The 23660-nt window shown below is 44.0% G+C and overlaps 1 protein-coding gene across 5 annotated transcripts in view; it reads left to right on the forward strand.

The window, feature by feature from the left end:
* The first annotated feature begins 911 nt into the window (after positions 1–911).
* TACC1 (transforming acidic coiled-coil containing protein 1) overlaps positions 912–23660 on the forward strand; it is a 109919-nt gene continuing 87170 nt past the window's right edge. For 3 of the 5 annotated variants that reach the window (XM_037526089.2, XM_037526090.2, XM_037526093.2), the window contains exon 1: positions 22155–22283. In XM_037526089.2, coding sequence (XP_037381986.1) covers positions 22207–22283 — 77 coding nt within the window. In that variant the 5' untranslated portion in view covers positions 22155–22206. Of the gene's footprint in view, positions 935–22154; positions 22284–23660 lie in introns of those variants that run through there. The other 2 variants (XM_054700895.1, XM_054700896.1) reach the window with 2 other exon arrangements.

A 23660-nucleotide genomic window follows, 5' to 3' on the forward strand; every position in this document is an offset into this window, starting at 1 on the left:
TGGGAGGGCAAAGGAGCAGAGTTTGTAATTTAGAACTGGACCCCATTTGGGAAAGGTAGCCAGTTCCTGTGTCATCAGCATACAAAGACCTAGAATTAAGGGAGGGCCGTGAAGACCTTAATTACTACACATTGTGCAGATGGGTGAGTTACTGAATGTGGAGAAGATGGCCCTGGGCAGGACTCTATGAGCCCACAGATGAAGGCCATTTTTACTGCAATCTTTTATATTGCAACCAATTATTATTGTGATTTTTCAATTAGAAAGAATTAGAAGTCAGGAGGGGTATGTATGTGTATGTATTTCTTAGAATCTGGAGATTCAGGAGGAGGCGGATCCATCAAAAATGTCCCCAGTACAAAAGTTGGCAAAACAAATAGCTCTCTTTTTTTAAAGTGAACTTTATAACCGGAGAAAGTCTCCCACAAGGAGAGTGTTCCTGAGCCAAGTTTAGGCAGAGGAAAATTTTTCCAACATGTCAGGAACGAAGCTGACATTCCATTAAGGGAAAAAAAAAAAAAAAAAAAAAAACTGCTGGAGGAAAGAGAAAAGGGTGGGGGGTGGGGAAAAGCACCAGAATTCAGACGGAGTTTTAAATTCCAGACGGGCCACAGTTGAAAGCGCTGGGAAAGCTCCCCCTCCTACGGGGGAGACCGTGGATTTCTCCCTTTAGCACCCAGCCCCAGTGGACATTTCCTGTCCTGCCTCTGGAACAAGCCAAAACTTACAAAACATCCTTTCCCTCTACCCAAGCGCCAAACTCAGAGACCATCTCTCTCCACGTCGATGAGCTCAGCGTCTGCCCTCCCTTTCCTTCCTCGGAACCCCTCCCTGACCAGCAGCACCAGGCTTCCCAAGGAGAGCTGATGGATCCTCTGTAGCAGGTGGTGCAGAAGGGACAGAGAAACGACCCTGGAGACCCCGGACTGAAGAGGTAGGGGGATCATTGTGATTGACATCTATTGAGTGAAACGAGGCCCTTGTCCTTTAAACCTTGAGCCTATGGCATTTACTGGCTGCTAAGTGTGTGTGGTGGGTGGGTGGACGCAATGACTTTTCTTTCCCTCTCTTTCCAGTTTAAATCTTGGGTCCCTGGACACACAGATTTTGTTTGCATTCTGGCATGGAAAGTGTTATGACAGAATTCTGGAAATTCCTGATTTCTTTCTTCTTTTTTTCCTCCTTTTGAAGTGCCTGAAATGTCAGTGAGCATTCATAAATACCTTCAGTTATGAATAAATTCAGAGAGAAATGGCTGAAGGGAAAGGGGCTGGGAAAAGGCACTTTCATGGTGATCAGCCTGGGTCCAGCTGTTTCTGGGGACCTGCACCATGTGTCTTTCTGCCCTCAATGCTCGCTCCTTCCTTGTCTGGGCCCACCATCATGGGGCCATGCACCTGGGTTGTTCCTGCAGGTGTAGGATGTGACCCATGGTGCCTGGGGACCTTTCAGTGTCGGTGCTATGGGTTTGGGGACAGAATCCAGGAGCATAACTGCTGGCGGCAGAGCTAACTGGTCAATCCAGAGCTAACTGGATGTGGCCATGACTTCCTTAGGGAGCGGCTTCCAGCACTCAATTTCTTCTAGACCGGCTTTGGCAACTCTCTTTGTCACATTGAATTGACTCAGAACTCAGCGTGACTTCTGCCTGAGGAATACTCACAGATATATGGTGCCGTCACAAATGAAGCATTTCCAGTGTCCTTCCTCTGAACTCCTATGGCTTTTACTTATCTGTATCGAACATTTCCTCCTTAGCTACACACTGCCATGCCCTGTTCACTAAGAGGCTGTAGTAAATTAGAAAGTGAAATAAAACAAATCATAACTACTCGTTGAGGATCCCAAGAACGGCAACTAACCCTTGAACATTTGCTGTGTGCCAGGCCAGTAGATAATATCATTATTATCCCCATTTTACAGATGAGGGAAACTGAGGCTGGAGACACAAGTAGGAAGTGGCAGATGAGGGCACTGAACTGAGGTCCCTCAGTCTTAACCCCTGCTGCCATGCTCTGAAACCAGGGAGACTGGGACTTGAAACCTGGTCCCGCATTATCCAATTGGGTGACTTTGGATAAGTTTCCTCTTCTGTAAAATGGGATAATAGTAGTTCTACCTCATAGAGGTGTCATGAGAGGGAAATTAATTTGAAAAGGATATTTCACTGAGGCAAGTGAATAATGCAAGTGTGCTATTCCCTGTCCCTCCAGTGTGCAGTATAAATGCGGAGGGATGCCTTGCAACTGAAGATCCACAGGGCTCTGTAAGAGGTAGCAATAATGCCTCATGAGGATTCGGACCTTCCTTGAGGAATGCTAGCGTTCACTAGACAAGCAGTACAAAGCTGTAGTTGCCCACTCACTGGACTCTAAGCTCCCTAAGCACAGGGTTTGTGTTTTATATACATTTTGTTTGTCTTCGAAAATGTTTCTCAAACTGTGGTCTAAGGACATTGTTTTTGGAAGGGGCTCAATGTCCCCTCTGGCAGTAGTTCAAACTGGGTGCTCCAGGACTGTCTTCATCCCACTTCCAACAAAGCAACTCCATCTTTACCTGTCTTATTTGTTGGGGTACCCAATTGTCTTGAAAACAATTTTTAAATTGCTAACTTGGAACTAGGAAATGTCTAGGTTGAAAATGACTACTTATGGAAGGGAGTTGATTTATGGAAGGATTATATTAAAACCTGGCTTATCTCTGGGTCTATAGTCCCTTCTCAATTCTGCTCATAGTTATAGACTGTGATTAGAAATGATAGTAGTTATTAAGGACCTTCCTTAATGATAACAGTGTACTTATTGAGTCAAGTCGTGTATGTGCTGGGCACATTCTACAGATAAACTCACTTTCCCACAAAAGCCTTAGAGGCAGGTTTCAGCATGCTCCCCACTCTGCAGATGTATCTAAAGGCAGAGATGTTAAGGGATTTGCTCAAGGACACCGGCCAGTAGTGGTAAAGGTGACGGAAGCCCCATCCCCTGAGTTTGAACCACTGCCTCCAGTATTTCTGCAGCCCTGTTTGACAGAGGTAAGAGGGATATTGCCGTGAGTGTGGTTCTTTCACATTTTTGACAAAGGATGTCCCTGAGAATAAGCTGGGAGGAACAGAGTGACAGAGCCAGGACTGAATGTTCAATGGAGGGAAGGGGACAGCTTGAAAAGTGGAATCTGTATTCTTGATCAATTGTAGCCCTGAGAAACATCCCCTCTCCTTTGGGTGTTGGTCTGGTTTAGTGAAAAGATCCAGCTCTGTAGCCAGATTACCTGGGTTCAAATCCCACAGCGATCACATACTAGCTAGTTCATCTTCTACAGTTATAACCATCTGTGCCTCAACTTCTTCAAGATAATGACATCCAACTAGAGTAAGGCTAATACAGTATCTATTTCACAAAGATCTTAGGATAAAATTACTTAATCTACATAAAGAATTTAGAACTGTCTAACACATAGTGCACACTGAATAAATATCTTTTGTATAAAGAGTAGGGTGACAGTTTGGAAATAAAAAATAATAGGTCTTTGAGACCGTAGACACAATTAAAAATATATATATATAATTTATTTATTTATATATATTTTACATCATTGTTCATTTAAGTAGACACAATTTTAACTGAGCTGAACCCTAGCCAGGAAGGACCCAGGGCCCCTGAAGGGCAACTTAGGACCTAGGAGAAAGAGCTTAGATGCTTTCTTTCAGGGGTAATGAGGTAGAATGAAAACTAGTCTATAGTATTGGTCTTGTGAAATTGGATCCTTTGATTAAATGAAATATTTATTTCTTTGTAGCTATATCAATTAGTCCCACCTCTGACCTATTGTTATTAAAAAATGAACAAAAATATTGCTTGGCTTTTTAAAATAAGTAAATGTCATTGGCTGAACTACTTGTATTTTAGGAAGGATGACTTTAAGATTTCAAGCTGAAAGATAAAATGTAAGGCCTAAATTTTGGACTTATTTTGTGACTTTTTCAGAGAACAAATTTGTGAGCGTGACCAAAGTGTTGAAATTTGTAATGACCTTGAAAATAGTGTACATCTGCTTACCAACATTTTCATAGAAGTCAAAATTAGCAAGAAATAAATGAATGACTGATGTTAATTAAACACTTACTATGAGCCAGACTTTGTTTAATCCTCATTTGTTTAATCCTCATGACCACCTGTCAGGTAAGCACTATTATCCACTGCTTAGAAATGAGGACAGCAAGGTTTAGAGGAGGAAATAACCACACAGCTGTTAAGTGTTAGGGTTGGGTTTCTAACTCAGGATTGCCTGATTTGGGGATGGCCGCTTACATCTTACCTTGTGGTTCTAGTGAATCTAATCATCCTTTCCAGTGTGCTTGTTACATGTCTGCACACTTGAATGAGCACAGTCGCTCCTTTCCTCTGAGTGGACTGAAAACCAGCACAGAACTGCACACCCTTGCTGAGACTCAGATGCGTCATGGAAAAGAAAGGCCTGCCTGTACTTCAGTAAATAAACAGATGTCAGGGTTCCAGGCACGTATCAGCCTTAACCTGATAAGGCTTACTATTTCGTTCTGAAGAGTGTTGCATTTGGAAGTGGGTGGAGGGAACAGCAACCCTCATGGCATGGTGTCTGAGGAGAGAGAGGGTCAGGAGATGCAAAGGCAGCTGATAGGAGAGGTACAGGGCAATCACATCTCAAACTGAAAACTTTGTCAGGCAGGGCCAGATGTGAGGAAACTTGTAAAGTAGGTTGTCTGCTTTACCTTTCTCTGGGCACCTCTGTGCCAGGGATTTCTACCTCCTTTGGTCACGTGCAGACAAAACAGGGCCCAGTGATGACCTCCCACTGAGCCCCACTCAGCATGGGATAGCATCAGCATCCCATCCTACAATTAATGCTCATATTTGTTGTTCATCAGAATGCCCGTTGACCAGTGCTTGATTCTTAGCAAGTCATTGGAAATTGATTCATAGAGGTTTGGTAAGCAGAGGCAGCTGTAGTGGGAGACTTGTGGAGACACTCAACATAGGTAGGAGAAACATCTTGGAGTAGGGAAAGTCACAAAACAGCCCCTCACTGCTGCCTGCAGTTATCTATTCCATTGCTGGGAGGCAAGCTCCTTTCTAAGTGGGTCTGAGGTGTAGATGACAAACTCTCTGTGTGTTATTACATAGAGAAACCGCTATTCTGAATTCTCAAAACATTAGCAGGCACAGCTCAAGGGAGCAGTGTAAAGTGGCTGATGTTTCCCTTTGGTGCCCAGAGCCCTCTCTTGCCACCCACCTTCTCAGCCTCTCACATCCACGCTCTTTCTCGTCAATAGTAAGGCCTTTAAGCCCTTAATTCACTGAACAACCTTCAAGCACACATCTCCGAATTGTGGGTGTGTTTACAACAAGAATCAAATTGTTTTTTTGGAAAAAAAGATGGCATTCGAACTTAGAAATCAGCAGTTTGGGGGAAGTTTTTAAGGATTTTAGAATATGTCTTTTCTAGCAAACTGCCCTCCCCCTCACCCCATTCCATACTACAAATTAGTGTTCATGTGGGGCCCATCAATAGTTGTGGAGGGTCCTAGTTTAATGACTGGGGTGGAGTTAAGGAAAGGAAGGAAATCTGTTGAATATCCCAGGCCACCCAAGATATGTGGGGGTGAGGGGGATAGGGAGGGGCTCCTGTTTCTTATGCATGTTCTGCCCTGAAGGGGGAATGAGTACATTTTCTTCCTCAGTCTCACCCTCTGTTTTCAAAAGGAAGTTCCAAAGAGACAGAAGCAGACAGGAATAGTTGAAAAAGTAGACACAATACAGAACAAAATGCCCCAAGGCGGCAAGGGGAGACTCGGTATATGTTCAATGTTCAACACGTGGGGCCCTCCTGGACTCTTGGAACTTTCCACAGTTTGACTTTCTGGCTAATTATTACCATCTGCTCTGCTGGGTTTGCCAGTCGAGTTGCCAGGCCAGCCTGGAGGCTACACCAGCCTCTGCCAGCTGCTGAGACCCTTGGTGTTTTGCTCAGGAACAAGCAGGCGGGTCCACTGCGGAGGGGCTTGCCTTCTGCCCACTGCTTGGCTTCTCACCTCTGCTTGTCCAGAGCTCAGTCTGGTTTTCCTTTCCAGTGTGCTTGTTACATGTCTGCACACTTGAATGAGCACAGTCGCTCCTTTCCTCTGAGTGGACTGAAAACCAGCGCAGAACTGCACACCCTTGCTGAGACTCAGATGCGTCATGGAAAAGAAAGGCCTGCCTGTACTTCAGTAAATAAACAGATGTCAGGGTTCCAGGCACGTATCAGCCTTAACCTGATAAGGCACTTGTCTGCTTCTAGGAACATAAGTATTAGAATTGAAAGGGAGCTGAGAGACTATTTAGTCTAAACCCTTTATTTTACAGATGAGATGAGGTGGCCTAAAGAAGAGGTAAGTTCCCAAGGTCACAGAGCTAGGATCTAGGGGGCTTTTTATCTCATGGAACCTGTAATATGGAGAGGCTTGAGAAGAGATTAAAATTGGATGGATGCTGGATATTTCCACTTGCCCTTCTGAATCCACTCTTCACCCGTCTCCACTTTGCTCAGTGTCCAGGAGGCTGACCTGAGTAGCTCCCTTGCATTTGGCTTCCAGTTAGGTTGAGCCAGTGGAGGCCGTGGCAGGAAATGAGGGAGGGAAGACATTGAGTGAAGGTACTTATTTCCCTTTCCTGCCACATTGCCTTGGGCTGGTTGTGGCATCTGTCAGAGGCCTGGGACAGACCCCTCTCCACAAACCTCTCTCTCCCTGACCCCTCAGGCCTAGGGCATGTCAGGGCCCACCCCACCATGCAGCCCTAGGGGACACACTCTATCTGAGGTTTCCCAAACTCCACTTAGATCTTCATAAACAGTCCCTTGGTTAAACTCTCCAACTGGAGAGTGTCACATGCGAGACCCTGACTGATACATGTGACTTTGCTTATTGAAAGGGGGAAAAACCTACATGAAAAAAAAAAGATATAGCAAAATTTAGGAAGAGGATCTATTTCTCATGGCTGCCATAAAAAATCACCACACATATCGAAACAAAAAAAATCAAATATTTGGGAATAAATCTAACAAAAGAGGTAAAGGACCTATACAAAGAAAACTATAAAACACTGTTAAAAGAAATAGAAGAAGACACAAAGAAATGGAAAGACATCCCCTGCTCATGGATTGGAAGAATAAACATTATTAAAGTGGCCATCCTACCAAAAGCAATATACTGATTCAATGCTATTCCAATCAAATTTCAATGTCATTTTTCAAAGAAATAGAACAATTATTGATGAAATGCATATGGAATCACAAAAAACCCCGAATAGCCAAAGCTCTCCTGAAAAAAAAAGAAGGGAATGGAGGTATCACACTCCCAAACTTCAAACTCTACTACAAAGCCATAATCATCAAAACTGCATGGTATTGGAACAAAAACAGACACACAGACCAATGGAATCGAATAGAAAATCCAGAAATAAACCCACAGATTTATGGTCAACTAATCTTTGACAAAGGAGCAAAGACTATGCATTGGAGCAAAGAAAGTTTGTTCAATAAATGGTGCTGGGAAAACTGGGTCGCTACATGCAAAAGAATGAAGCTTGACCACTACCTCACACCATACACAAAAATCAACTCAAAATGGATTAAAGAACTAGACATAAGACCTGAAACCATAAAATACATAGAAGGAAATATAGACGAAACACTACGTGATATGCACATCAAAGACATCTTTAAAGACACATCACCCAAAGCAGTGATAGTGAAGGCAAAGATAAACAGCTGGGACTACATCAAATTAAAGAGCTTCTGCACAGCAAAAGAGACAATAACAAAAACAAAGAGAAACCCCACCAACTGGGAGAACATTTTTGCACCCAACACTAATGATAAAGGACTGATCACAAAAATCTGCAAAGAGCTGATGAGACTCAACAACAACAAAGAAAATAATCCAGTCAAAAAATGGGCAGAAGAGCTAAAAAGAAATTTCTCTGAAGAGGAAATGCAAATGGCCAACAGGCATATGAAAAAATGTTCAACATCACTTGTCATCAGGGAAATGCAAATCAAAACTACCATGAGATACCATCTTACACCAGTGAGAATGGCACTTATTAAAAAAACTAGCAACAACAAATGTTGGCGAGGGTGTGGAGAAAAAGGAACTCTTCTGCACTGTTGGTGGGAGTGCAAACTGGTCCAACCACTATGGAGAGCTGTGTGGAGATTTCTGGACCTACTAAACATAGAGCTTTCATATGATCCAGCAATTCCACTCCTAGGTATTTACCCAAAGGACACAGAAACATCAATTCCAAAGAGCACCTGCACTCTATGTTCATAGCAGCACTGTTTACAATAGCTAAGCTTTGGAAACAGCCCAAATGCCCAAAAATAGATGACTGGATCAAGAAGATGTGGTACATATATACCATGAAATATTACTCAGCATTCAAAAAAGATAAACACATGCAATTTGCAGCAACATGGATGGCGCTGGAAGGGATTATGCTCAGCGAAATAAGCCAGAAAGCAAAAGAAAAATACCGGATGGTCTCACTCATAGCAGGGATCTAGAAAACTTAAATAAGGGACCAGGAAAATGAATAACTATAAGAAAGTGAAAATCAAAATCAACAAAAAACTATGATCCAGAGACACTTTTTGGGGGTGGGGGGTGGGAGGGGAGGGATTGGGGTCAAAATGGGGGGTTGCAATTGTATGGGGAATATAAAAATAAAATGTATTATTTTAAAAAAAAAAAAGTATTTGAAAGACAAAATGAAAATAAAAACTTGCACATGACATAAAAAAAAATCACCACACATTTGGCAGTTTTTTTATTCTTATAAAATATTAATTTATTTGTTCATGCATATAAGAACTGGGGTACAGGCCAGAGGTGGGGGGGCAGGGTGAGAGGATTCACCAGAGACAGAGTGGGGAGCAGACCAGGCAGACTGACTGAAATACACTGCTCAGGGGAGCAGTGGATGAGACAGGACAGGTCTGCTGTGCCATGTGGGTCACCTCCCTGGCCAGGGATGGAACTGTTGCTGCAGTAGCTGCAGATTGCTTCATAGTGCTGACGCTTAACCCCCTATGCCACCAGTGAGGCCCCATTTGGCAGTTTTATTTTTATTTTTTATTTTTATTTTTTTTTTTTTTAATATTTATTTATTTATTTATTTATACAAGCACTGGGTACAGTCAGAAGCACGGGAGGGTGAGAGAATTCACCAGAGCCAGAGCGGGGAGCAGAGCAGGCAGACTGAAGCACACTACTGAGGGGAGCAGCGGGTGGCAGGAGAGGTTTGCGCGCCATGTGGGAATGTGGGACCCTCCTCCGGTGGCTGGGGAGCAGCCGGGGATCGAACCGGCACTGCAGAGGCTGCGGGCAGCTTCGCAACCCAGCGCTCAACCGCTGCGCCACCGGGGAGGCCCCATTTGGCAGTTTTAAACAACAGAAATTTATTCTCTCAGGCCTAGAGGCAAGAAATCCAAAATCAGTATCAATAGGCAGGAATATGGTATCAACCTAGTCACACTCCCTCCAGACATTCTGGGAGAGAATCCATTCTTGCTTCTTTTATCCTCTGAGGCTGCCACTATTTTTTAATTCATGGCTGCATCCCTTCCCCATCTACCCCATGGTCTTTTGCTCTTCTACATGTGAGACCTTTCTCAACCTGCCTTTTGTAAGGACTCTTGTTACTGAATTTAGGGCCTACCCAGATAATCCAGGACAATCTGCCCATTTCAAAATTCTGAAATTAATCACACTTGGCATTTTCTCCTCTATTATTTTTCAGGAATTTTATAGTTTCGTGTTTTGTTTTGATCTATGAGCCACTTTATGTTAATTTTGTAAAGGGTTTCTGTGTCGTCTTTTCAAGTTTTTGTTTTCATTGCTTTTGATTTTGGAGAGTTCTGTTATATCAATATATCCTTTAGCTTTGAGATTCTTTGCCCAGTCATGCCCATTTCATTAATAAGTACATCAAAGACATTGTGTCTGTTGCAGTTTTTTACCTCTAGGATTTCTTTTTGGTTCTTCCTTATGATCTCCTTCTCTTTACTTACCATTGTCCATCAGCTCTTGCTTGCTGTCTGCTTTATCCCTCCAAGCCCTTGGCATAGGAATATAGTTGTTTTAAATTCCAAGCCTGATAATTTCAACATTTCGTCCATGTCTGGCTTTGTTGTTTACTCTACCTCTTCAAATTGTGAAGGTTTTGTTTGTTATGCCTTCTGGTATGCCTTGTAATTTTTTTTCCTTCATAACTAGACCTGATGTACTGGGTAAAAGGAACTGCTATAAACAGACCTTTAGTAATGTGATGGTGAGATGTGGGGGCAGGGACCTACTCTATAGTCCTATAATTAAATATCTTTTTTTTTGTGAAACTCTGCCTCTGGACTGTGAACTTCACAAGTGCTTCTCAACTACCCCACTTAGGTGTGACAGGATGTCTAGAGTGAGCTGGAGTTGAGTATTTCCCTTCCCTACATTAGTAAGGCTCTGATAAGACCCCAGCAATTCAGGCTTTGGTTAACTAGTTTCCCCCTAAGGTCTTGTTAAGAACAGAGTGCTCTGATGTATTTCAAAATGGTTCCTTTTCTCTTGCCTTCCATCCAGCCCCCACTCCCTACTGCTAAAAGCCTCAGGAGATTTTTCCCAGACTTTTCCTATGGGAATCTGATTGAACTCTCTGAGATAAATCTTAAAATACTGTGCTCCCCAGCCCCCACTACTGGGTCTCCCTGGAGCTTTTAACTCTAGATTTGTCTTCATTGAGACTCCGACAATTTGTCAGTTACACTTCTGGTTATCCCATCTGACTATTGGAGGATAACCTAAAGGCATGGTTGTTCCACTTACAAGTCTCTGCTACAAGCTGTGATGACCTCTACTTGTCTGTCTGTCCCTCTAATCTTGGGTGCAATAGTTTGCCCTGTGTCCTCCCTTCTTATGGATCCAAGAAAAGCTAGTTTTTCAGTCTGTTCAGCTTTTGACTTGTTAGGACAGAATCATGACTTCCAAGTTCCTTAGTATGTAGAACTGGAAAACCCCAAAACAATTCTAATGGCACACATTTATTTCCTAACAAAAGCATTGTCTGATCTTTGGAGACACATACTGTTGAAGATGCATTTCAGTCCCTGGACTCTCTATTTCTCTTATCTTTGGACTAGTAGTTGGTATCACTATGACTTTCCCATTGTGAAGTCTTACTCACTTACTCACTCACTTACTCACTAAGCTGATTAGTCACCAGGGTAAGCACTCTGGGAAACAAATGTAGACACAGGGTGATGGAGACCCAAAAGTTGTATACAGGCTTTGGCTAGGCACATTTGTAGGTGAAAGTCATTTGACTCAAAGGGCTGAATCCGAGAGCACGTAAGCTGAAAGCACTCCTGTACCTAGCTCCATCACCTCCTGTTACAGACCAGGAGAATGAGGTCCAGAGAGGAAGATTTCCTTACCCACAGCTGGTTAAGCACTGATTCATGACTAAGAAGTCTTAAGACTCAACCTGATGATTTTTCCACTTCATCACCCTATCCCACCTTCTAATCAACAGCCCTTCTTTTGGGAAATTCTCTGTAGGATCTCCACCCTTAGTGATTCCATGTACTGGGAGTTGGCAGTAAGAAATGCACTAAATATTGACTGTATGTTACAGCCCAGAAGATGGAAACAAAGCTGACAATTGTGGCTACTTCGAAAGCATCTGCAAGAGATGAGGGGCTTGTGCCAGAATACAAACCAACACACAGCTTCCTTCATTAACAAAGGCTTACTATGGAAACTCGTCACCTTAACTAAGCAGTGCACTCAGTAATGCAGTCTGTTCATAATGCAGACGTTCCTAATCTCATACGGACCAGTGTGATGAGTGCTAGCTAGAGGACAAGAGTAAGAGCGCTCACTCTTCACTGCTTAAGCCACCCTACCTCTAAATAGGCTCATGTTGATGGAAGACACCATCAGAGAAGATAATAGTCCCTCTGTCCAAATTGCATCTAGTTAGTAGAGTTCAGATGAGGGACCATTCTTTAAGAGGGATAATGACATTCCAGAGATCACCTAACAGTACTTGGCTCAGAGAGCATTAATCTTGTGAGGATAAAGGAGAAACTGTTTTTAGAAGTAGTTACTTACTATAGTACACAGCACATGGTAAAGCACTAAATAAATTTAAAAAAAATTTTATTACTATATCTTCATCTAATACAAGTGACTGTGTCAAGTTAGAAACAGGTGAATAGTCTAGAGATTTCCAACTTAAAGTAAAGTGGGAGGAGTTCAAGTTCACATATTTGAAGAACTTGTCATATGAAAGGAAGTAAACCATTTTTTTGGTTCATTTAACTGATATATATTTTTTGATTACCCACTGTATTTCCAGAATTTTTTTTAGGTAGTTGAGAAGATCACTGTGGCCAAGATTGGTGAGGTCCCAGGATTGGGGGTGATTATGAAATAATACACAGCATCAAAATAATTTCAGAAAAAAAAACAGATAAGATAAGATGATGGGACAGGGAGATGCATTTGCAGGCTGGATAGTGAGGAAAACCCTGCCTGAGGGGGTGATGTTTGAGTTAAGCCTCCAGTGACGACCAAGGTCAGCACATGAAGATCTAGGATAGGAGTGATGTATCCAGAGGGTCATCGAGAGAATAATTATTGGCAGGCAGAGGTTAGCTAAATATAAGAAAGTTAATCTTAACAATTTAAGAGAGCGTTTTTAAAACAAGCTTTTTGTTTTACAACAATTTTAGATTTACAGCAGAGCTGACAGGATGGCACAGAGTTCTGAGACAACCCACATCCAGAATCTCCCGTTGGCGACATTTCACATTTGTGTGGAACATATATCAGAAATAATAAACCAATATTCATGCTAAAACCCAAACTTTATTTAGATTTCTTCAAATTAACAAAAACCCATACTTTACTTAGATTTCTCTGTTTTTGCCTACTGTCCTCTTTTTTTTTTTTTAAGATTTATTTATTATTTATTTATACAAGCATTGGGCACAGTCAGAAGCGCGGGAGGGTGAGAGAATTCACCAGAGCCAGAGCAGGGAGCAGAGCAGGCAGAAGGACCGAAGTACACTGCTGAAGGGAGCAGCGGGCGGCAGGAGAGGTCTGCGCGCCATGCGGGACCCTCCTCCGGTGGCTGGGGAGCAGCCGGGGATTGAACCAGCTCTGCGGAGGCCTTGGGCAGCCTTGCAATCCAGCGCTCAACTGCTGTGCCACCGGGGAGGCCCTGTCCACTTTCTGTTCCAAGATCCCATCCAGGATACAAGGTCTCTCAACTGGGGCTTGTCTGATATTTCCCTCATGATTGCCCTGGGGATGAGTGTTCTTAGGTGAAGGCCTCAGAGTAAAGTGCTATTTCATAGCATCATACCAGGGATATATACTTTCAACTTGACTTACCACCTTCAACCTTAATCACTAGGGTGAACCACAGTTTGCAAGATTTCTCCACTGTAATGTTATTCTCCCCAACCCCCCATCCCCCCCACCCCCTTCTTCCACTTCATACCCCTTTCCCTACTGTATTCTTAGGAAGGAAGTCACACAATGCACAGCCCATGCTTAAGGAGTGGAAAGTTAAGTATTTGCTTCACTGAGGATGGGGTATCTGCATACATTATTTGGAATTCTTCTGGGAAGATTTGTCTCTTATTTATTTGTTCATTTATTTACACTAGTAGGGACTCATGGATATTTATTTTATACTTTTACATTTAATTTTATTCCTCAAATTGTTCTAGTTATGGCTATTGGGAGTTCTTTTAGTTAACTTCTGTGTTCCTTTGCTCTACCCCATCACTGTGGGATTTGCTGTTTTTGTTTGCTGAGGGCTTCTTTGCTTCTTGCTATTCTGAGATGCTCCAGGCTCACCTTGTATATTTCTTGCCCTAGTCTTAGAATCAGCCATTTCTCCAGCTAGCCTTAGTTCCTTTTATTGAAGATGGTGTTGACAACCAAGATCTTCATTGTTAAATTGCAGTTACATCTACAGTTGTCCTTGCTATTCATGGGGGATTGGCTCCAGAGCCCTTTTGGATACCAAAATCTGTGAATGCTCAAATCCCTTATACAAAATGCATATAACCAATGCACATCATCCCGTGTACTTTAAATCATCTCTAGATTACTTATAATACTTAGTACAATGCAAATGTTATGTAAATAGTTGTTATACTATATTGTTTAGGAAATAATGACAAAGAAGGGGCCTCCCTGGTGGCGCAGGTGGTTGAGCGCCACACTATGAAGCTGTCTGCAGCCTCTGCAGCATGAGTTTGATCCCGGCCACTTGGAGAGAATCCCAAATGGCGAAGCAGACCTCTCCTGTCTCACCTGTTGCTCCCCTCAGCAGTGTACTGCATCAGTCTGCCTGTTCTGTTCCCCACTCTGTCTCTGGTGAATCCTCTCACCCTCCCACGCATCTGGCCTGCATCTTGTATAAAAATAAATAAATCTTTAAAAAATGACAAAGAAAATAAAGTCTATCCTGGGACCTCCCTGGCGGTGCAAGAGGTTAAGCACAGCACTATGAAGCTATCTGCAGCCTCTGCAGCATGAGTTCTATCCCCAGCCGGCCAGGGAGCTACCCACATGGTGCAGCAGACCTCAACTATCTCGCCCGCTGCTCCCCTCAGCATTGTATTTCAGTCAGTCTGCCTGTTCCCCACTCTGTCTCTGGTGAATCCTCACCTCCTGCACCTCTGGCCTGTACCCCAGTTCTTGTATGCATAAAAAAATAAAAAAGAAAAATGTCTATCTGGTTCAGTACAGAGATAGCCCTCCTAGGCTTAACTACAAGGTAAGGATCTTTCATCTACCATTGATTGAACCCCCAGATGCAGAACCCGTGGATATGGAGGGCCAACAGTGCAATGGTATTGGAATCCTTAACATGTACTTCCCCATGAGAAACAGCCTTCTCAGCCAGAGTGCAATGCTTATGAACATTTTCTTTTCCCTTTAGCCTTACAGACTTCAATCATGTCCAAATTTACTTGGGTCAGAATGACCCCTCCTTCCCAGTGCCTCACCTCCATTACTTCTGTGAAGGTATTTCATACATTTGTAATACAATTAGATTGTTTTTTTTTTTTTTTCACAGTCTGCTTTCCATCCTTCTAGCTGATTTTTCTTTAATTTACACACATACGGGTTCACTCTTTGTGTTGGAAAGTTCTATGTGTTTTGACAGACATGTAGTACCATATCTCCACCATATTAGTAACATAGAGAATAGACTCACACCCTAATAAAATCCTTTGTTCTTCTTGTGTTAGGGCTTATTGAAGAATAGCACCTGGGTAAGGAAAAGAAGAAAAAGTAAGATGGGGGAGAACTTTTAATGATGACACATGTCTGTCACCTCTAATCATGGGCAGGTGTCTCTGCCATGCCAGAGGAGAGCTCTGAAGCAGGTTTGCTCATTAGAGGAGTCCGATATTGGGTAGAAATGATAAAGCCTTTATGCTACCACCTTGCTCAGCCATTGGCTGGAAGCTGCCAGAGAAGCAGACTCAGCTCAAAAGCAGATGCAGACCCCAAAGGCTCTGACAGCTGGGGGTTATCAGCTAACCATAGTCTTTGAAGCTGGGTTACTAAATGGTTTCTTCGAGTGAGATTAGAGTGCTACAGCTCTGTGTCCAGAAATATCTTTGAAAATTCCAAATAGAGGTTGACTGACCACTGGTTAGGAATCTTGAGCAGAGGATTCCTGCATCAGGTTGAGTTTGGAACCAGGTGATCCTATTGGTGCCTTTCAGATCTTGGACTCTATGACTGCTCAGCCTGTTTTGATCCAGGCAACCTTGGTTTTCCATTTCTCACATTCATTCCCCTTGCTCAAGCCTCTCCTTCCTTCCTTGCATTTACCATCTTATGCTCAGCTCTGTCCTAGAGTTAGGACCAGAAAGGACTCCTTCTTTCTTCCAGGCACGATCCATAGAGGTGCTGAAGAACCAAAAGATGAAGTCTGTGTCTCCCATGTCTGCTGCCCTCACCTTTGTTAGATCCCAGATGCTAACCTACATGGCTATGGTATTGCTAACAATTGCATCACTGACTTGAACATAGACAAAAAGCTTTTGAATATAGTCAGGAAAGTTGAAAAACTCAAAGTTAAGACAACACAAGCCAAATTCCATCTGATAGGTCCCTCCTTGGAACACGGAAAAAGCAAATCAACAGCACTCTCTACTGATCTATGCACACACCACACCTGGCAAAGTGTGAGATTTTCACTTTCTTCTATCCAAACGCCCATGCCCTCGTACCTCTCCTCCTCAACCCTCCCCCCAGCCCAAAGAAAACCTCATTCCCATGGATGCCACTGGATTTTCATCTGCAGGCACAGAGTCATTCAGTGCAATGTTGCCCTTTTTCTGCAAGAAAGTGGAAAATGTCTAGACTTCCAGAAGACAGAGAGGCTCAGATGTTCTGTTCTACCTGTGCTTACTCTTCCTGCCTGAGGTTAAAAGCATGTTTTATTCTTGTAACTTGGCAGCCTAAGTTTATGCCCTAAGATAAATAATTAAGGTCTCTATATGGCCTCTGAGGCCACTTAGATGTGATCTCACTTTGAAGCCAAAAGAAATGTTCATTTATTTTTCATTTATTTATTTTTCTCTGTTTAGAGATTTCCTTTGAATATTTGCTCCTGCTTTGCAGCACTTGCAGGCTCCATAGACCCTGTTTGTTTGGCCCAGTCTGAGAACAGTAGCTTTTTTTTTTTTTTTATATCCATGCTGCTATTTTTATGCAATGAGCCATGGGCATGCACACTGATTTTAATTCCCAAGGCTAACAAATTAAAGCATTTCCTTGAACCCAATCCCTCAGGATTCTTGCCAGCCTTTGTTTTCCTGTCTGCTTTGTCATTTCTCAATGGATGACTAAAGTGGGAACCTGTTGGGTCAGAGAATGGAAATAGAATATAGGTGAATGAATGCTCACTACCCTCCCACCCCCAGGAGGTTGTTGTGTCCCGTCAATATGGCAAAGGTGGACATGATCCAAAAGTGCTAAGAGTGAATATTAGCCACTAAGGTGGCTCCTGAATCCAAGATGTTTGAATTATAGGCAGGTTCTGTCTCTGAACACAGTGCCAGGGCACAAAGATAGCCTGCTTTTAAAAAAAATCAATAAAAAGCACAAAAGGGGTGTATTGTCTCTGAACCATTATGTAGGACTAGAAATAACAAGTAAATGAAATAAAAGACAAAAGAATCTTTTTTTAAAATGCAAGTGAGATTGTAATAAATGTGAGCTTGACAGCTGTTTCCTTAGTCCGAGCACAGGGTAAAAGGTCTGAAGTATGAGTTTTCTTCTGGAAACTGCTCACTTGTAGGTGACAGTTGCATCATCCTGGAACAGGGAACACAAAGACTACTTTTTTTTTTTTTTTGTATTTTAAAGATTTATTTATTTATTTATACAAGCACTGGGTACAGTCAGAAGCGCGGGAGGGTGAGAGAATTCACCAGAGCCAGAGCAGGGAGCAGAGCAGGCAGAAGGACCACAGTACACTGCTGAGGGGAGCAGCGGGCGGCAGGAGAGGTCTGCGCACCATGTGGGACCCTCCTTCGGTGGCCGGGGAGCAGCCAGGGATCGAACCGGCGCTGCAGAGGCTGCGGGCAGCTTCGCAACCCAGCGCTCAACAGCTGCGCCACTGGGGAGGCCCTACTTTTTTTTTTTAAAGATTTATTTATTTATGCATACAAGAACTGGGGTACAGGCCAGAAATGTGGGGGGTGAGAGGATTCACCAGAGACAGAGCGGGGAACAGAACAGTCAGACTGACTGAAATACACTGCTGAGGGGAGCAGTGGGTGAGGCAGGAGAGGTCTGCTGTGCCATGTGGGTTTCTTCCTGGCCAGCTGGGGATCGAACTCTTGCTGCTGCAGAGGCTGCGGATTGCTTCAAGTGCGGTGCTTAGCCCCTGCGCCACCAGGGAGGCCCACTACTTTTTTTTTTTTTGCCAGAATTCAGCTTTACTAGCATAAATTGTTAGAGAATAGTTACATACAGAGCAACTGGTGGAATTATAGCAGAATTTCTGAGTATTAACCTTAGGCAAAAAAGCATTTGATTGAAAATTTGCACTGAACGCTAATCTTGTAAGCAGGCATGTGACTTTCACCTGAACTCATTTTCTTCAGTCCCAAGGGTTCCAAGGCCATAGAAAAGATCTTGGTCTCAGTTGCTGGCATGTTCACTTCTCTAATTTGAGAATAAATGCACAGAAGAAATACTAAAGGTAATTTCTAGCCACTGAGTATAATGGGGATAGTGTTTAAAGTAGAATTTTAAAATTTTTCTGTTCAAAATAACAGCCATGCAGGGCCTCCTTGGTATCACAAGGGGTTAAGATGCAACCTATGAAGCTATTCACAGTCACTGTAGCACCAGTTCAATCCCCAGCCAGGGAGCTACCCACATTGCACGGCAGACCTCTCCTGATTCGCCCACCACTCCCCTCAGAAGTGTATTTCAATCAATCCACCTGTTCTGTTCCCCACTCTGTCTCTGGTGAATCCTCTCCCCACCAACACTCACACCTCTGGCCTTTACCCCAGTTCTTGAATGCATAAATAAATCTTTAAAAAAAAACATAAAAAATAAAAATAGCAGCCATGCAATGTTTGTATTTGGATCATGTGTGAATGGAGGAAATAAGGAATTCAGGAAAGAACAGGGCCTGAGTAGTGGTGGGGAAGTCTGAGTCCTGCTTCCAGCTTTGTCATTGCCTCCGCAATCTCAGGCAAGTATTTTGCATGCCAGGGTTTGGTTTGTTTATATTAATGCAAGAAGGTGAACTAGTGGTCTCTATTGACCTTCCCAGCTCTGTTCTAGGAATCGATCAGTCTCTTAGTTTTGATTTTTTTTGTAAGTAGGCATGTGACTTTTGGTTTTTTATTTTTTTGTTTTTTGTAATGTAGGCAGTAATAAACAAGGATGTGTACCATGATTAGGGTGCAGATTTGTAAGGGAGTCATCCTGAGGCTGATAGCAGGCTTTGGGAAACTCACCTCATCCAACATTTTTGCAAAGATGATTTCAGATTCAGACAGACATCAAGGTAGGCATTTACATATATTTGCCGATTGAATGAGTGGGTGAATGAATGACTCAGAGCAGCACTGAGGAAGAAGGGGGTGGAAACACTCAGCCAGAGGAAGTTTATTTGGGATTGAGCATAGATTTGCCTGCCTCTCCTGGATGGGAGGGAGGAGAAGAGTTTTATGGATAGATTCAGCCATAGCCGAATTTCAGGCTTGGGAAATATTAGCATTAGGACTAAATTATGTAGAACTCTTTAAAGAGTAGAATGGAGTGAATGCTGGTGGGCTGCTGAAAAATGCAATTCTTCTAGGTACAGGTGATTTGACTAAGAAATGGGACTCTTTTTTTAATCTCAATTTAATGACCAGAATATTGATTAGGATTTGCTTTGACTGGGTTGCCAGAAATCTAAATAATATATAAACCATGGACTTTGAGTGATAATGATATGTCTGTGTAGGTTCATTTGTTGTAATAGAGGTACCATTCTTATGTATGGTTATATCATACAGAAGTATATTATTCTATGGCAGAGACATAGAGAACTATTAAATAAAAGCTATTTGTTTTAAAGTGTTTTCTGTGCCCTGGAGCTTGCCTCCCTGGATTTGAATTCTATCTCTGCCTTTTTTTTTTATTTTAAAGATTTATTTATTTATGCATACAAGAGCTGGGGTGTAGGCCAGGGCAGCAGAACCAGTCAACCCAAGCATCGCTGCAGAAATGCCCTTTGCCCACATTGACAACTTTTCACATTATTTTGCAGGCTCATTGTTCCCTTCTCCAAGTTTTTCTGCACCACAGAGTATGGCTTCACTTTTTTCCTTTGCTTCAAAATCATTTTAGCAGCACTACCCTATGCCTTTCTACACTAATCACAACAAAGCTCTTCCTAATAGCCCAGCTTGTCTACCCAGTAGAATGAACACTCCCCACCCCCTCCTGTCAATTCCCCTCCCATTTCCCCTGGGGAATGATCCACTGGGAATAAAGCTCTTTCTCACTGGAAAGGCTGAGTGGTCCTTTGGAGGAAACCACAGTTCCCGACAGGGTTATGCTTGTGTTATCAATGGCACTTTAATCGCATTGCCAAAGAATCCCAGACTAAATGTATATAGAATTTGAATTTTTTCCCTTATCTGTCAAGAGTCAACTTTTCTTCGGCTACTTGAAAACCTTCCCACAAAATCTCAATTCCAGTCTCAATTCCTACATTTTTTACTAACGTTTGCAGTGTGGCAGCATGTTGAATCCCAGGCACTGTCTAGCTCTGAGAGAATAAAGATCAAGTACAAAGCAGGGGGTCCAAGTTTGACATGCAAAAGAGGTTCATTGTAAATATAAACCTCTAGTTTTCTTTTTCTTTTTTTTTTTTTTTAAGATTTATTTATTTCTGCATGCAAGAACTGTGGTACAGGCCAGAGGTGTGGGGATGAGAGGATTCACCAGAGACAGAGTGGGGAACAGAACAGGCAGACTTACTGAAATACACTGCTGAGGGGAGCAGCAGGCCAGACAGGAGAGGTCTGCTGCGCCATGTGGGTATCTCCCTGGTCTTGGATTGAACTCGTGCTGCAGTGGCTGCTGATAGCTTTATAGGTTGTGTCATGATCCCTTGTGCCAGAGAGGCCCTCTAGTCTGAGTTTTCTGACTGTTTCTGGAAACATTAGAATCTAGCTACAAATATCTTTATTCTCCTACAGCTTTTGGTCCAGAATGAAGTGAATGTTGAACACTATTTGGTGTGCCTAGCCGCTGACTCATTCATTCATCGCAAATATTTATTGTAAATAAGCCAGCAGATAGGCACTGGGCCAGGCACGGAGCTTGGATACAGAGGTAACACAGCATCCGTGTCGCTCATATTCTAGTGGAAAGACAGACCCGTGAAGAGATAATTACCAAATAAGACTCTTAAGTGTGTATTAGGAGAATTAACAAGTGCCATATATACACTGGGACGGAAGGTGATAACATGTAGGATAAAGGCTTTTTATCAACAATTATGAATTCTCCTAAGTGCCAAGCAGTGTTAGAGCAACAGTGACAGTAACAACAAAGTCCCTGTCTTCTCGGAACTTATATTGCAGCAAAGGAGATAAACAATAACAAAATATGATGCAATATCAGGATGCTTGATAGTTAATGGGGAAGTTTGAGTCTGGAAACAGAAAAGGGCGTTCCAAAGTTTGTAAACAAACAAAACAAAAGGCAAGCCGAGATGGAGAACTGGTTGGAGAGAACGGAAGTGGGAGCGAGAGGGTGAGAAAGCCCAGAAAATGTTCTGAAAAGGCTGTTATTGGGTGTATTATTGGTGGAGCATAGTTGCAGTGGGGGTGAGGAGTGGGGTGTATCTACCCCTTAAGACAGAGCTTGGAAGAGAATGCATTCCTTGGTTGTTAGAACAGGAACAGGGACATTAAGCAAGGTAAAAATGAACGCATTCCTCATTATTCGGATGAAGGAAACAAGACTCGGAGTGAAGGAACCCAGTCGGGGGCCAGCACCAGGATAGCTCAGTCTTCTGCACAGCTCAGCCGGGGCTTCCCTCCCGGGGGGTCCTGCCCTCGGGCTTAGAAGGCAGCCGGGGTCCTGCGATCCGGGCCCACATCGCCCCCTACTGGCGCGTCTCTGCAGAGCCGCCCTTTCAGCCTCGCGCTGCAGCGGCTTCGCGGGCGCCGCTGGACACCGGGTGTGGTGGTCAGCGAGGGCGACGTCTGGAGTCCGCGGGGCCGGGGAGTGCGCCCAAGCCCCCCGCTCCCTCCACCTGTTGCCCTCCACCTCCGAGGGGCTCCCCGACTGCTGCCCGGGGCCCTCTGCAGCCTCGCCGCGCGCGCCGCGGGACCAGGGCGCGCACCACCTCCCGGCGGTGCCCCGGGCGGGCGTAGCCAGGCAGTTGGCAGCTCCCGAGCAGCATCCTAGGGCCGGCTCTCCCGGCCGCTGGGACCCTGGGACTCTCCGTCACCCCCGCCCACCCGCCGCCCCACCCTCCTCCCCGCCCCGCCGCCTCCTCCCCGCCTCGGGTCCGGGTCGAGCCAGCGAGTATCGAGCTCCGGCGGGCGCAGCCTGGGCGCCAAGTTGCAAGCATGGGAGGGTCCCACTCTCAGACCTCGAGGGGCGAGGAGCAGACCGGGGAGAGGCCCCCGAGACCCCGAGAGACCGCGTGAGTCCCAGGGCCCTCTCCGGGGCCGCTGTTTGGGGGATGGAAGCGTCCGGCGCCTGTGCACAACGGCTGGGACAGTGGGGTTCCCTCCCGCGCCCACTGGGGCATAGAGGCTCAGGGTTGGCCTAGGGGGGCATCCCCCCCCCCGGAACTTCGCCCTACGGGACTCTGGGGGCGCCGCCGGCGAAGCTCCTAACGCGCCAGAGTGGCGCCGGCGCGGGGCTGCTGCCTGCGCCCGTCCACGCCGCGCGGGTGGGAGCGGACGACCCTGAGTGTTTCCGGACACGTCTAAGCAGGAAAACACGTGTCCTCGGGTTTCTGAAACATTCACGAGACAGAGCTGTTTGCTGGGAGGTGAAGGTATTCAAAAAGGACTCGCAAAGATAACTCAGTTCTTGATGGCCTTCGGTGCCCAGGAATTTTGCTGCGGTGCCCACTGCTCACCAGGACGCCCTTTGTTGTTTGCGCCGAGGGCTTCCAGATGATCTCAGGAAAAAAGGGCTGTATTGTAGCAGCAGCAATTAGGCTTTTGTTCTGGGACAGTAACAATTGGGGACACCAAGTACTGAAGTGCAGGCTGTGAAAGGAAATTTTTAGAGAATGTGATTTAGTGTAAATTCCACTGTTTGAAAGATGGCCATGCGTCTTTCCCAGAAAGAGGATGTGTTGATAACTGAGAACTCAAACTATATTTGAGCATTTGATTTAACATTTATGAGAGGGAGAGTGCTGGAGTTGAAGTGATGTCAAAGAATTCATACTCTATTTTAATTCAGCCAATTACAAAGCTATTAAGTTTGAGAAAGATACACCTAACCATCCTGTCCTAGCAGGCGGGGCCTTAAGAGGACTTTTTTGATAATGTTTTCAAGGCAAAGCAACTTCCCATATATCCAGTCCTTGATGTAATAGTTGCACTTCTTGATTTTTGCATATGATCAGTAATCTAAACTTAGTTTGGCCATCTTATTTATCATTAAAAGCTGAGAATTTATTGAGCAAGTAAAATGTGCAAAACAGTTATTTCATTCTCAAGAACAATGAGTTAGTTTCTATTTTCGCCTTCATTTTACTGGGGATGAAACAAGCACAGAGAGGTTAAGTGATGTGCCCTAGGTCACACAGCTTGGAACTGGTGACCTAGGTCTAACTCCAGAGCTCCTGCTGCAACTGCTTTGCACAGGAGAATTGGAACTAAACTGGGAAACAAATTTGTGTCTCAGCTGGCAGAACATATTCTGCCGTTTTTCTTTTAATTCCACCTGAATAATGGAGAAAACTGAATTAGTAATGTTTAACACTGAACAAGAGGAAATCGCCAAAGTTGTTAACTTTTAAAAAACAAACACAAGAGGCAGTATAATCTTGAGATGAAGA

Source organism: Talpa occidentalis, unplaced genomic scaffold (genome assembly GCF_014898055.3).
Source record: "Talpa occidentalis isolate TD23 unplaced genomic scaffold, MPIMG_talOcc4v2.1 talOcc4.4, whole genome shotgun sequence".
NCBI lineage: Eukaryota > Metazoa > Chordata > Mammalia > Eulipotyphla > Talpidae > Talpa > Talpa occidentalis.